Genomic DNA, 13,941 nt, shown 5'->3' with positions numbered 1-13,941 from the left:
AATTTTTTTGCACTCTTTTACAATGATCTTCTTTTTGTTTACAATTAATTTTTTTAAATCATTTGTTCTCACGTTGGCTGGTTTAACTATATATATATATATAAATTATTTAATATCGGTTTTTTGTTTTTCTTTTTGCCATAATCTCTCATTCGTTTTATCCTAAGACAGTTTTGTTTAATATGGTGTGGTGATTGACAGCCTTGTTTTATCCGCCGACCGCGTGAACTCAATCAACAACCATAAGGCTCACCTTTTCGGCAACACCACCTTTGTCTTGACATCTTCAAAGAATCAAAGAGTAATGCTCTATGACATTGGAGATGCGGGATTCACACACACAAAGAGCATTGACCTAATCCTTTTCTTTTTTGCTTTATTATGTCCTGATAAGTCAAGTTTAGTTGCAATTGTTAATGTATTATTCTTCATCGTTTGATTTACTAATCATTTAAAGAGAATTGTCCCAAACGATGTCACTACAATGCAATTATTGAGGGGACTAATCCACGAAGCAAGTTGAGTGGGGAGGATGAGATTGGTCACATCTCCGGCATCTTTCAGTTATGTCGGCGTTTGGGCCCATCTATACTTTCTCTTCCTGCCACGTGTATATTGTTTTTATTACAACACAAGTCCCACTTACTTATGACTTAACCAAGTTGAAGCTGTAAATAATTGATGGAATTTGCAGAAGCTTTAAGGAGTAAGCTCAACTATTTTTGATGAATTGGAAAATGTAAAATTAAAATTGACATGTGACTGCCAAAAATATGTCATATTGTCAATTTTTATCCTACACATGCGTATTAACTGTATTAGCAACAGTTGACTAATTACATCTATTATCATTTTCCAACGAGAGTAATATTTGCACGAATTGACGAGTTGCGGTAGATTTTTACGGAGAACGACAAATCATCTCAAAACTTTTAATCAACCGAAACTCATGAATATAATAATGTAAACAGAAAAATACAAAAAAGATTGTCACTGGAGAACTAAATAATTCATTTTTCTTCGAAAACAAGTTTATAGTAGTATAAGTTAATTACTTTCATCTCCTCCGATATACATTCCCAATGGAATCATTTATAGTAATTTCACAATGAAAATGTTGATGACGACGAGGACGATGGTGACCAAGAAGTCATATCCATGGGATAACTCCCTAAAACACGTAAGAAGGATGTAAACTCCTGAACCTCAGCAAGAGCATTCTGAGCACGTGCCTCGGCCATCGAAGCCTCGAAATCGATATAAAACATGTACTCGAAATGCTTAGCCGTGCCAACGTTGGCCTCGTCGACTAGCCTAATCGGAACATTATGGTTCGGCCTAGACTCAATCTTGGTCAAACTAATGTTCCTAAACGCAAAGGCCGAGAGAACCTTAAACAAAACGCACGTGCCTTTCTCGTGCGCGAACACTATGCTCGTCTTAAACGGCCGATCAGTTCTCGGTATGATCGGCTCACGCGCCAACATCACAAAGCGCGTGACGTTGCTCGCGTCGTCTTGGATCCCGTCTTCCAAAATCTCCAACCCGTAGATCTCAGCCGCGCGTGCGCTTGCGATCGCGGCCGTGTCACGTACGTTATTCGCGGCGATAAACTCCGCGGCGCCGGCGGTATCGTCGACGGCTTCTCGCGCGACGTTGAGACCGAGTTTGGTCAGCGTGTGTTCGCACTGAGCTAGTCCTTGAGGGTGAGAGATAACGCGTGTGAGAAACTCTTTCCGTACACCGGGAAGAGCCAAGAGACAGTGATGAACGGGGAACTGAACTTCGCCGACGATATGAAGACGGTGACGGAGGAGAAGATCGTAGTTCCGATGAATCGAGCCGCCGAGGGAGTTTTCGACAGGTAAAACGGCGCGATCGGCGATCCAAAGCTCAACGGCTTGAAACGCGACTTCGAATTGATCGCAAGGGATGGCTTGACAGTTAGGGTAAGCTTTACCAGCGGCGGCTTCGGAGTAAGCTCCGGGAACACCTTGATAAGCGACTCTGAGATTAGATCCGTGCATCGGAGCTGGGGACAGATCTGTAATACTAAGAGGCTTCGTCTTCGATTGAATCGATTTGTTGTTGTTGTTGTTATCGAATGGTACAAGATTCAAACTGGAGTTGTAACCGTTGACGGCGGGGATTAGGGATTCGGATTGTTGTTGAGAATTGACTTTGCTGGAGAGAATAGCGCAGGAGCTTTGCCAATCGGAGCTTCTTGAACCATTGGCGAAAGAGTCAGATCTCTTAGCGGAGGAATGTATGAAGAAGCGACGTCGTCTCCGAGTTTGTGGTGTTGTTATCGTCGCCGGAGTATGGGAAGAAGGTAAGAGAGTTCTCATTGTTTTATTATTATTAATGAGGTTTTATTTTGGTTATGGAAATGAAATTGTGAAAAAAATGAATTGCTTAAGAAATAGAGTGTGGGGGAAGAAGACGAAGTGTGGGAGCAGAGAGTGTTATAGGGAGAAGAGAGGAAGAGCGTGGAGTGCTCTTGTGCCTCTCACCATACTTCACCTACCACCATATGCTTTTATTTGAGTTTCTTGTTTTTTTTTTTTTTTTTTTTTTTGCTATGTATAAAGTAATGGTGGGCCAAATAGGATAAGCCCAAACGATTTCATAGATTTTTCAATTTTATATATGAAAAAATCAGAGTATTTGGGAACGAAATTTATTTTTATTTTTTGAAAAATGATTTAAAATGATTTGTGAATATAAATTTTATCCGAACTTTTGTAAACGGTATAAAAGTTTTAAGACGATAAAAAGAAAGTACGTGTATTTATTTATTATTCAACTCGAAATTGTACTATCACTCCTATTTATTTGTATTACATATTTATGGTACATATAAAAATAGTAAAGGAAAGGTTAGATCTCATCCATCTACTTTTGTTTTCTAGTATTTTAGGTACCAAACTCTTCCAATAATTGGGATATTCTTATTATACCATTTCCGTTTGTAAGTTGTAACCAACACTCTCCAAAGTCCAACACGTAACTCCCCCCACCAAATTCTCCTTAGCCTATCTCTCAGGCTTCCTTTAAAACGAATCTTTAAACTCATCATAAGTTTACCCTAACAAGGAAAAATATACTGAGAACTTAAAAGAATATAACTCTCTAGTTACAAAGCATTGATCATAATCTATATAACTTACAACAACATCATCACTTCCATATTCTCTGTTTCAACCAAAAAAAAAAAAAAACTCTCCAATAGACAAACTTGCGACCCAAGAAAACGCTTCACCGAGTTATAAAAATTGAGAGACTGACTAATTAATCAAAATAACAGAGAAGGCGGAGAAAAAAAGAGAGAGAGGGATCTCTCATCTGACATATTTACCATCTGTGTTTTTTTTTCTTAAATGCCCACCCATTTGACCCATCTGAAAAACCTCCCCACCCTAAACGGCAGCTCATAGTCTTTAGCAAGAGCTGGTTCTCTCGTTGCAGTCTCGCTATCCGACCAAACATAAACTCCGCGTTCTTGCTTGCTTCCAGGGACCGTGTTGTCCAAAATCACAGCTATGATGAACGCAACCACCATGTTCATTGATAAGAGCGTGTTCATCACATAGTTCAACTACAACCAAATATACACAAGAAAAATATGAACAATGAAGGTCCTGTGAAAGTGATGAAGGTGAAAAGTGAGGGCACAGAGTAATATACCCCTTTGTATTGGCTTTTGAAGGGTCCATGAGAAGAGACAATGTAAGGTTGGTAATAACTTGGAACAGAGAGGTTCGAGTTTGGAGAGATGCCGTACTGCTGGAAGTAAGCTGGGACAGAGAGAGAAAAGAACAACGCTAACCCAACAATTATAATATTCCGCGAGCTTCCAGCTTCACTATAACGTAAGTTGGAAAGACCTAATGCCGTAAACATCGCCCACATAAAGCAAAGAAGAGAAGCAACCATGACTTGAGGAATTGATGCCAGAAACCCTCCAACTTTACCTGAGGATATCAAACACTCTTTTAGTCAAAGTGAGTGAAAAATGGGAACTGTTGAACAGTTGAGCCAACTTTCACATCCATTTATTGATGTATACTATAGTTACTTGTATTTGCTAAAGAGGTCATATTGATAAAATTGAAATTTTGAAACTTCAAATATAAATAAGCAGTGCCACTTACTTACCAACAAGGGAAAATATAACTAAAACACATGCGCCTAACTCAACGACTCTGCGGCTTCCCATTTTGGTCACAGCGATTGTGTGAACGTTTTCGGTGAGAGTGGTTGAACCAGTACCAGTACCCCAAAGACCGGCTAAGACACTTGTGAAACCTTCAAGACCGATTGCCCGACTCACAACACCACGGGTTGGAGGCCTCGATGCTACTAATAGGGAAGAAGCATGGTACGAACCAACCTGCCCCGTCAAATAAAAAATTACCATGAACTGATTAGGAAAAATGTATATTAAAGTCAAATACATATATGCATATTAAAGTGTATCATGAACTGATTAGGAAAAATGCAACATTTGGACTTCAAAACATAAATTTGATGGTTGAATTTTAGTTGATAGGAAGCACTAACCGAATCTACTGAAGCAATTATGGAGACTACACACATAACAAAAGCCATTTTCCAGCTGAATATCGGAACACCCCATTGCAAAGGGTAAGGAAACCTAAACCATGGGGCGGAACTCAGCGCATGAGAAGTATCAACCCGACAGTACTTCATTCTGGTCATGTATTTTCTGCAGTGGCTTGATACAACATTTGAGACAGGAACGTTCGGGTCACAACCTTTGTAAGTGTAAGCTCCTGTTTCGGTTAAAAGGAATGCAGCTGCCCAAGTAATTGCAAGACTCAATGGAACCTGTTAGTAAGAAGCTAAAAGAGTAAGTCAAAATCACATGTAGACTTGATGAGTGGGAAGTGCCAGATGATTACCACACTAATTAAGTTGATTCAATTGCAGTAAAGATAAATAGACTACTTCCTCTTTCTATCTATCAAAAGAGATAAGGAAGAAGCAGACATGAATTTACTCACCGCATAAATAAGGAAAATACGATGGCTTAAAACAGAGATTTTCCGTAGGTACTGCAGCAAAATTTGTAAAATATCAAATTGTGTTAACATGAACCTGATGGGATATAATAAGTTTAACATAACTTCAAGAAGAAAAGTCAAATTTAAAACTAGCATCCAAAGAAACTTCATTTGCCAAGAGGACGGTTAAATGTAAACTTCACTAAACTTACAAGAGCAAAGATGATCACAAGTAGGATCTGCACTACACCGATCTCAAGACATTTACCAACAAGCGGAAAACCATAGCTGTAAAACGAGAGTCCAACTGCAGCAATCGTTGGAGCAACAACTACTGGATTGACCAACCTATACAGTATGAATACAATTTAATACAGCACCAGAAAAAAGCCACAACCACCATGCGTAGACAAAACACCAAATTGGAAATAATAACTAATGCTTGATATATATCTGGAAGGTGTCAGCTTTGGACAAATGAAGAGATGTGTACCTCAAAATCAGCGACATTAAACCACTGTATCCAAGCACTGCTTGAAAAGCTGAACCAATTATAATTGCACCTTGCAGCTCTCTCATGATATGCTTGAAGTTCTACCGTATTAACCAAAAACACAATACTTGATGTCACATTCTTTGTACAAGACAGTCTAATTCTCACTAAAGAAAAGACGACAAGCCAGAACTAATTCACAAACCATCACTTCCATTGAGTACATCAATGCTATAAACAAACACATAAGCATAATCATATCCCCAGAGTAAGAAAATTTGTTTTCCATCAACTTGTGCCTAGTGCAGATTTCTTCCTAATGAGGGATTCAGTATTCCTGGCTAAATAAGCTATCTCATAAAAATCTAAGGAGAGCTCTGACGGTCTATTTTAGCATGATTTTTACACTAGAAACCCAAACAAATTGTCAAAATTAAAGAGCAGTCTATGATTTCATTTAAACATGAGGCCACAATCTGAATAACAATTACAATCGGATGGTAAGACCGTAGCCTTAGAGGAACCAAATGATTAGCATTAGAGATTTATATCAAAAGAGGTTTTTGGTTTTCCAACTTACATTATTTCCATTCAAGCCTTGAAACTCCGGGGAGTTAATAATGGCCAGAGCCGGAGCCAGAAAAACAAAGGAAGGACCTTGGATCAAAGGAAGCCTCGACCCAAATGAAGTATGCAACAGTGTAGTGATACCACAGACAAAAAGTACAGTCGAAACAACATTTGCAATGTCCTCCTATAACCCCAAAAGCAGATGGTTCAAAAAGATGACAATGAAATGAGATCCACATTGATCAAAGTGGAGGGTCCAAAAGAATCAAACTTACATGTGAACCTCCCATTGCAGGAACAATAACCAGTGGAACCAGAATCAATGAGCCTAGCATTGAAAGGTAATGCTGCAAACCATAGAACCCAATTGGAACTGAAACACACACACACAATCATCATTAGCCACACGCAATATAAAAAAATAGCAATTAAAGTAAGAAACTTTAAAAGATCCACAAAAACTTGAGTCACTATCTGACATCAAACAATTGAATTAAGATATACATAAATGGAATCTACCTAAATAAAAATATATATTAACTACCAATTATATATAAGGTCACAATCAGGAGAATCAAATCAATAACAATTAACAAAGTACTTAAATCTCACCAAGTCCAGGAGTATCTCTAAGACCATACTTCATATGCAAGTTTCTAGCCACTAAATCATCATCCATACTCTGAGGCAAAACCTCAACTGTCTCTTCAATACGACCCGGTCTTCTAACCGGGTCACCTGACCCATTAGCTACATCAGGTCCATTTGATCTTGCAACAACTCCATCGGAATCTCTCCTTCTCTTAACCGGCTGATCCTTAACCGGAGGAACAGCAACAGAACCAGGAGGTGGTTGTGGTGGCGGTATTGTTGTTGTTGTTGGTGGTGGTGGCTTCTCTTTCTTATCTTTATCAGTCTCACCGTTAGTTACGGCGGAGACAGGAGGAGGACGTAGCCTGGCTTGATGACCAGCTTCAAGATCCGGTTGGGTCTCTTGTTGTCTAGCTCTAACCGGTAATGAGAGCTGACCGGAATCAGTGGCGGCGGTAGTCTCGCCGGAGAATTTGGGACGGAATCCGGTTTTTTTAGCCCAAGAAGACGGTGGCATTGCGGCTGACTCTGGAGCTGGTGGCCATTGACCCGGTTTGCCTCCGGGTTTCGGGTCGGAGCTTGACATTTTTCCTAGTGGGTTTTTTTCTCAGTATTGCATAGTGAAAGATGAAAACTTTTTTTCTTAGATCTACAAAACCAAAAAAAAAATCTACTCGCCGGAGAAGTCAAGTGAAGGAAGGAAAACGACAAAAAAAAAATTGGGAATTAGGGTTTTCTTCCAAATCAGCCAGAGAGAGTACAGTTGTGTATGAGAGAGGGTGGTGAGATGTTCTATGGAAGAAGTTAAGTAACAGTGAATGTGAAATAAATCTAACTTCTTTTTTTTTTTGGATTGATAATAAAATCTGATCTAACATAAGATTTTAACATTTCAACTTTTTTTTTTAGTTTCTGTTATGTGTTTTTTAAGTTTATGTCTGAAATAATCGTGTGATGTCATAAATCAATAGCGGATTTTATATATGGTTAGGAAGGAAAAGAGTATTACTGAAAGATCATAAAGATCCAAATTGTATGATGATTTAATACGGATTAAAATAAAAACTTAGTAAACTTAATAATATTTGGGCATGAACTTGATAATATTTTATACCCTAAGAGAAATCTTAGTAATAAAGGATTCTGTTCGATAGCAAATTGTTGAAAATTTAAGTAATTTTGAACACTTTAGAAATATGGATTTTTAAATCTAGTTGTGGTGATTATGTATATCCTTAAATTTATCGTGATTAAAATTTTAACTAATACGAAATCAAATTAGATTGATCAAAAAAAGTTGGGACGAAAAATTGAAAATATAATCTATAATAAATATTTTTTTTTCTCATTGTATTAGTTGAAAATCTGTTGAAGCCATTTAGAAAAGTTATTCAATTATAGCCAAATTGAAAAAATTGTACACTTTGGTCGTTCACCTTAAAATATTGCAAAATGATTAATTATTGTACAATAGCAAAATAATATATTTAACACATTACACTTTACTTTGTTCTTTAAATTTTGTTTGCATAAGCTTTAAAACGAATTTCAAAGAGGCTGAATGGACTAAAATTGTTGAGTGGTTTCATGATATATATATGTTTAGTGGATTTGTAAAAAAAATTCTATTGTATTAGTCTGTGTATCTAATATTTTAAACGATTTGTATAAAATTGATAAATATATATATATATATATATATATATATATATATATATCATGAAACCACTAAACATATATATATCATGAAACCACTCAAAAGGAATTAATAGATTATTTTAACTAAAAAAAATACATAAATCAAATTACGTAACTCTCCAATTTGGCCTCCCTCTTCTTTCATACGTGTCCTCCCTCGCCTCGTGACTCCGGTTACGAACAATCAATCCCGGTTTAGTTTCTACGGTTTATTGAACCGTCTTCTTCAGTCCCTTGGAAAGTTTGAGGTTTTGAGGTTTCGAGGATTTTGCAGAACGAAGCAGTCGAATCAAAAATGGTTCTAACTAGGTCTACATTTCTGGGCCCCATCTTCAGAACCATTAAAGCACGAGTTTTGATCTCACCCAGAGCTAGTCTGTCTCTCCCAAACCCTAATTCCACTTCGTCTCGCTTCTACACTTGCTCCTCTCTTCGTCAGTCTCGAATCGAAGGTTCTGTTTTAAGGTAATTTCACCATCTTCCTTGAATCAACGTTTGTGATGATGTTCTTGATAAATTTTGGAAATTTCTTGTGGGTTTATCTTACTCTGATGAAAAGTTACGATTTTGATTCGAACCCAGAAGTTTTCTTCCGCAAGAACTGAGCATTCATCGAAGATTTTATTTTGGTGTCATTGTTTCAACTAGTCAAGGTACTTGTGTTTCTCTGTATCTAGTAATGATATCATCGAAATGGTTTCATAAACTCTGCAAAATGTGTTCTAATTGGGACTCTTGGAATCAAAGTGTTAGGTCGATCATCATCTGTTTCTATGTATATACAATACTCAACTTCAATCCCAACACGTTCGCTTAGAAGGAGGATCAGCAATAGAAAGAAATCGAGTATGAAACCGGTCCTTAACGAATCAAAGTTTCAAGAAACGGTTTCGAAGCTTCCACCAAGATTTACCCCTGAAGAGCTAACCGATGCTATCACTCTTGAAGAAGACCCGTTTATGTGTTTCCATCTCTTTAACTGGGCATCGCAGCAGCCAAGATTCAAGCATGAGAATTGCTCTTACCACATCGCGATTAGGAAGCTCGGAGCTGCGAAAATGTACAAAGAAATGGATGATATTGTGAACCAGGTACTCTCGGTTCGTCACATTGGGAACGAGAATTTGTACAATTCGATCATCTTCTATTTCACCAAAGCCGGGAAGTTGATCCGGGCGGTGAATATATTCAGACACATGGTGACTAGCAAGAACTTGGAATGTAGACCAACGATTAGAACGTATCATATCCTCTTCAAAGCCTTGTTGGGTAGAGGTAACAATTCTTACACTAGTCACATGTACATGGAGACGGTGAGATCTTTGTTTCGACAAATGGTGGATAGCGGGATTGAACCAGACGTATTCGCTTTGAACTGTTTGGTTAAAGGTTACGTGCTTTCGCTTCACGTCAATGATGCTCTTAGGATATTTCACCAGATGAGTGTGGTTTACAGTTGCCAGCCGAACTCGTTTACTTATGATTATCTAATACATGGGTTATGTGCGCAAGGTAGGACCATTAATGCTAGAGAACTGTTTAATGAGATGAAAGGAAAAGGTTTTGTTCCAAATGGCAAGTCTTATAACTCTCTGGTTAGTGCTCTTGCGCTTAGCGGTGAGATCGATGATGCTGTGAATTGTTTGTGGGAGATGATTGAGAATGGTCGTTTGGTTGATTTTATCACGTATAGAACACTTGTTGATGAGAGTTGTAGGAATGGGAAGTATAATGAAGCGACAGGACTGTTGGAGATGTTGCGGGATAAAAAGCTTGTGGATAGAGATTCGTATGAGAAGCTTGTGACAGTTCTTCACAAGGATATGTAGAAGCTGTACAAAATGGTGTTTTTAGTTTGTCACTTTGTTGTAAACTTGTTATCTCGGTGAACTTTTTGTCGAGCATTTTGTCCTCTATGATTGAATACGCATTTATTTTAATGTATTTTCGTGTACAAAATAATCGTTGGGGTTACTTTCTTTTATTTTCCATTCTGATTAGCCGACGTCGTTTTCACTGCACTATTTCGGTTCTAATCTTTTGATTTTGAATATCTGAAATTAGGGTTTGGGATTTTGAATTTTTTTTGTTCAGCTTTGCTGAGATCGATTTGTGAATTTACTCAGGTATCGAGCAATTAAAGTTACTACCTTTTTCGATCTCCTTGTTGATTACTGTAAAGAACAGTAAAAGTTTCATTCAATTTAGTCACAATTTGATTGTAATTAGTATCAATTTCTTTGATTACGGACTGAATCGTGTCCCTTTGCAGAAGAATGGGTCGATACAAAGATGAGTCCCCAGCTGTTAGGGTTTATACAGTATGCGATGAATCAAGGTGAATTTTTTACTCAAATTAAATTTGTTCTTCTTGCTTTTTGTCTGGTTTAATTTATTGAAATTTTTGAACTTTTTGTTGTTGTTGGGTTTATCAGATACTTGATAGTACGTAATGTCCCAGCGTTGGGTTGTGGTGATGATCTCATGAGATTATTTATGACTTATGGAGAGGTTGAAGAGTGAGTAGTGCTCTTGCCCTCTTATCCCATTGTTTCTTATGGACTATGATATTGTTATTTGATTTGGTTCTTTCATTTGCCTAATGTTGATTCGTGTAGAAGTAAACCTATGGATGCAGAAGACTGTGAGGAGTTCACGGATGTCTATTGGATCAAGTTTCGTCTCATCACTAATGCTAGGTTTCGATTGTTCGTTCTCTTTGATGAACAACTTGGCATTACTGAGATTCCTATTTGGCTATATATTCATATATAATCTACTGTTCTTTCAGTTGTTATACGAGAATGAACAAGTTTGTTGTGGCTTAGATATTCTTATGTTTCGATAGAAAGAAAAAGATGGCTAAGTAGGTTCAGTTGTGATGTTAATTCGTGTAGATGTAACACCACATTTGGCTAATGTTAATTCGTGTAGATGTAAAATCCATATTTTAGTTCCTTAGGATAAAACTGTCATATTTGTTCATCTGCCTAAGTTGTGTGTGTTGCTATTTTACCACTTTTGGTTCCTACAGGGAGAAGTTTTTATATATTAAAGATTTGTTGTTTGTTTGATAGATTTGCAAAGAGGAAATTGGATGAATCAGCTTTCTTGGGTAATCGCCTCCAAATTTCATATGCTCCTCAATTTGAGAGCCTCAATGACACAAAGGATAAGTTAGAAACCAGGAGGAAAGAAGTGCTTGCTAGACTGAACCGTAAGTTTTCTATTTCCATTTTCCACTTCAACTAATTTTACTGTCAATTAAGTCTTCTTGCAACAACAAGAAAGATTTTATCATTGTAGAAATTGGAAAGGGTTTGTGTCTGTCAATTATTCCTGTGGCATGTGAGATAATCATTGTACTTATAGTGGACCCTAAAAACCATAACCTTGAATTTTTATAGCAGGTAACACACATTCACATGTTGAATTGTTGATAAAGCTAACATGTTGCTTATAGCATTGAATTAGTAAAGTTTTTGGGGTTAGAAAAGCACTGAAAGGGTTAATGTCAAAGGGGATAATAATATATACTGTTAAGACCATTTCCACAAGTTAAATATGGTTTTCATCTTGTGAACAGCCCAGAAAGAAAAGAGCACCTCTCAAGTTACAAAATTAGGTGGACCAGCTTTGACACAAACGGACAATTTCTCCCCACAAAGGTAAAAAACAAGAAGGTTTACTTGGTCTATTCTATGTATCGAATAAACACATCGAGTTAGTGCATAAGATTGCTTCTTCTTTTTGTCATTAGGAGAGAGTTGGATTACCAATTCCATAGAAGAAATGCTCCTGTTTCTCGAGTTTCTTCTAACCAGGTCTGTGTTTTATGTGTTTGAATTCTGCTCACTTGAACAATCGTGCCATAAAACATTGTAGATATCTGGGTCATCTTGGTCTGATAAAGTTTTAATTGGGATATGTAGGAGTATTTTGCATCATCTTCAATGAATCAAACAGTTAATACCGTCAGGGAGAAACTCAATAAGGTAAAGAACCTATTAAGTTTGCATTTTACAAGTTAACTCTAGATTTTTTTTTGACTCTCGACTAAAAACATTACCTCACTGTTGTCACATTGTAAAACAGATTGACGAAAGTGGTAACCAAAAGAGGTTACAACCGAGCAGCCAAACACCACAACCTGACCTCAAGAGAACACGAGTCGATAACCGAAGAAGGATCTAACTCAATTTTTGTTTGTCATCGTATCTGTTTCTTGGGATTGCTCAGCTAATTTTAAAAGAAAGTATTCGTAACTTACTTTGGTCATGATAGTGTTCTACCAAAGATAGTAATTGTGAATATTGTAATCTGTGCCTATCGTGATCCAACTTCCAAATCATCAAACCATCTAAACCAAAATTGTACCAAACTAATTCGTAATGATTTTGGTTTCAAATTGATATATTTTTTCGAATCAGACGGTTCAAACAAACCAAGGCTATAAGTCGATTTTGTCCCCAAACCGGAAAATATCCGGTTTGATTTACACGGTTTACTCGAACCGGCGCATCGAGTTGATGGAGGGTTTACGAAGGTTTTGGGGACTTTGCAGAAGGAAGCAAGTTGAAGAAAGGAGCAAGCGGAGAAGAAATGGCTGCAGCATCTAGGTCGACGACGTCAATGAGATCCATCTTCAGAAACGCTACTGCACGAAGATTGATCTCAGCTAGAGCTAAACCCTCCTCAGTCCCAAACCCTAGTTTCACTTCCCCGCGCTTCAACACTTCTTCACGAATCGAAGGTTCTGTTCCCAGGTATATATATAATTCGATGCCTCTCGATGTGAATCTGCTTGTTTTGTGTTAGGTGTTGTTGATTTAAATGGTGCCCTTGATTGAAATTTTGGATTTTGGATTTTTTGAATCTGAAAAGGTTTCTTCGGCGAGAGCTAAGCACACAGCAACCATTTCACAGTCTTGTTGCTGCTGCTTGTCTTGTTTCGAAACTCCCCTCTGATGTCACTTCTCCTGAAGGTAAGGATACCAAAACCTGCTTTTGGATTGGTTAATTGTGTTGGATTAGTTTCAGTTTTTGGGTTCATGTTAATCAAATCTCTGTAGTAACACTTTGTCAAAAAAAAGAAGTTGTAAATGTGGCTGTGTTTGGTGATTTTGAGTTTTTTTAGGATGTAGTTTAGATCACTGAAACAATCGCATATGCGTCTTTAGCATCCCGTGAACTTTGGTATGGAATTGTTAGCCCTGGAAGGAAATAACAACTTTTCAAAATCGTTGATTAACAGGTAGATTTGCCAACTATCTCAGTCCCATCTAGTACCAGCACTTGAAGTAGATGGATGGCTTAACATCCTGGTGAGGTGATTGTTTTGCGCTAAGTTCAACGTTTTCAGGGAAAGTCAGGTTCTTAAGTTACATCTGTCAACTGTCTTTGCAATCTCTCATTTTTTAGATTGAACTTTCTTTCATACATTTTTTTTGGCAGAAGTTATTACTGCCATTTAGTGTTACTTGGGTTTGTATCTTTTTAATCAAATGATGATGATTCGACCATAGTTATTGTCAGAATGTAGGATAAGTTCTCCCGGATTCA

General features: G+C 37.5%; 3 protein-coding genes and 1 pseudogene across 4 annotated transcripts; 2 read left to right on the top strand and 2 right to left on the bottom strand.

Annotated features, from left to right (window-relative positions):
• Positions 1–930: 930 nt before the first annotated feature.
• On the bottom strand, positions 931–2,795 carry LOC104752678 (arogenate dehydratase 3, chloroplastic). The gene has a single exon (XM_010474878.2). It carries the CDS (start codon positions 2,346–2,348, stop codon positions 1,104–1,106), a length of 1,245 nt encoding a protein of 414 aa, XP_010473180.2. The 5' UTR covers positions 2,349–2,795; the 3' UTR covers positions 931–1,103.
• Positions 2,796–3,082: 287 nt separating this feature from the next.
• On the bottom strand, positions 3,083–7,731 carry LOC104752677 (nucleobase-ascorbate transporter 12). The gene is made up of 10 exons (XM_010474877.3): positions 6,703–7,731; positions 6,366–6,463; positions 6,101–6,274; positions 5,521–5,621; positions 5,240–5,375; positions 5,028–5,078; positions 4,564–4,851; positions 4,159–4,393; positions 3,688–3,974; positions 3,083–3,598 (listed from the first exon to the last, which is right to left on the bottom strand). Exons 1-10 carry the CDS (start codon positions 7,265–7,267, stop codon positions 3,377–3,379), a joined length of 2,157 nt encoding a protein of 718 aa, XP_010473179.2. The 5' UTR covers positions 7,268–7,731; the 3' UTR covers positions 3,083–3,376.
• Positions 7,732–8,575: 844 nt separating this feature from the next.
• LOC104752676 (pentatricopeptide repeat-containing protein At2g27800, mitochondrial-like) lies at positions 8,576–12,730 on the top strand (annotated as a pseudogene). The gene is made up of 13 exons (XR_015584410.1): positions 8,576–8,844; positions 8,965–9,032; positions 9,133–9,432; positions 9,532–9,768; positions 9,892–10,244; positions 10,677–10,717; positions 10,815–10,898; positions 10,998–11,078; positions 11,469–11,596; positions 11,966–12,047; positions 12,140–12,203; positions 12,312–12,374; positions 12,475–12,730. The product of XR_015584410.1 is annotated as a pentatricopeptide repeat-containing protein At2g27800, mitochondrial-like (transcript).
• Positions 12,731–12,907: 177 nt separating this feature from the next.
• On the top strand, positions 12,908–13,941 carry LOC104752674 (pentatricopeptide repeat-containing protein At2g27800, mitochondrial-like). Its single transcript, XM_010474869.3, has 3 exons — positions 12,908–13,145; positions 13,264–13,364; positions 13,634–13,941. Exons 1-3 carry the CDS (start codon positions 12,982–12,984, stop codon positions 13,663–13,665), a joined length of 297 nt encoding a protein of 98 aa, XP_010473171.2. The 5' UTR covers positions 12,908–12,981; the 3' UTR covers positions 13,666–13,941.

Source organism: Camelina sativa, chromosome 16 (genome assembly GCF_030686135.1).
Source record: "Camelina sativa cultivar CO46 ecotype springtype chromosome 16, ASM3068613v1".
In the NCBI taxonomy this organism is placed as follows: domain Eukaryota; kingdom Viridiplantae; phylum Streptophyta; class Magnoliopsida; order Brassicales; family Brassicaceae; genus Camelina; species Camelina sativa.
The sequence above is the reverse complement of the archived record's forward strand: the minus strand, read 5'-3'. Positions and strand labels throughout refer to the sequence as shown.

Coding starts and splice junctions, on each gene's coding strand:
- LOC104752678 (XM_010474878.2), bottom strand. CDS start 2,348: ATGAGAACTCTCTTACCTTCTTCCCATACTCCGGCGACGATAACAACA.
- LOC104752677 (XM_010474877.3), bottom strand. CDS start 7,267: ATGTCAAGCTCCGACCCGAAACCCGGAGGCAAACCGGGTCAATGGCCA. Junction 5,079..5,239: donor TTGTGATCATCTTTGCTCTT/GTAAGTTTAGTG, acceptor ATTTTGCTGCAG/TACCTACGGAAAATCTCTGT. Junction 3,975..4,158: donor AGTTATATTTTCCCTTGTTG/GTAAGTAAGTGG, acceptor TGATATCCTCAG/GTAAAGTTGGAGGGTTTCTG.
- LOC104752674 (XM_010474869.3), top strand. CDS start 12,982: ATGGCTGCAGCATCTAGGTCGACGACGTCAATGAGATCCATCTTCAGA. Junction 13,146..13,263: donor ATCGAAGGTTCTGTTCCCAG/GTATATATATAA, acceptor GAATCTGAAAAG/GTTTCTTCGGCGAGAGCTAA. Junction 13,365..13,633: donor TGATGTCACTTCTCCTGAAG/GTAAGGATACCA, acceptor GTTGATTAACAG/GTAGATTTGCCAACTATCTC.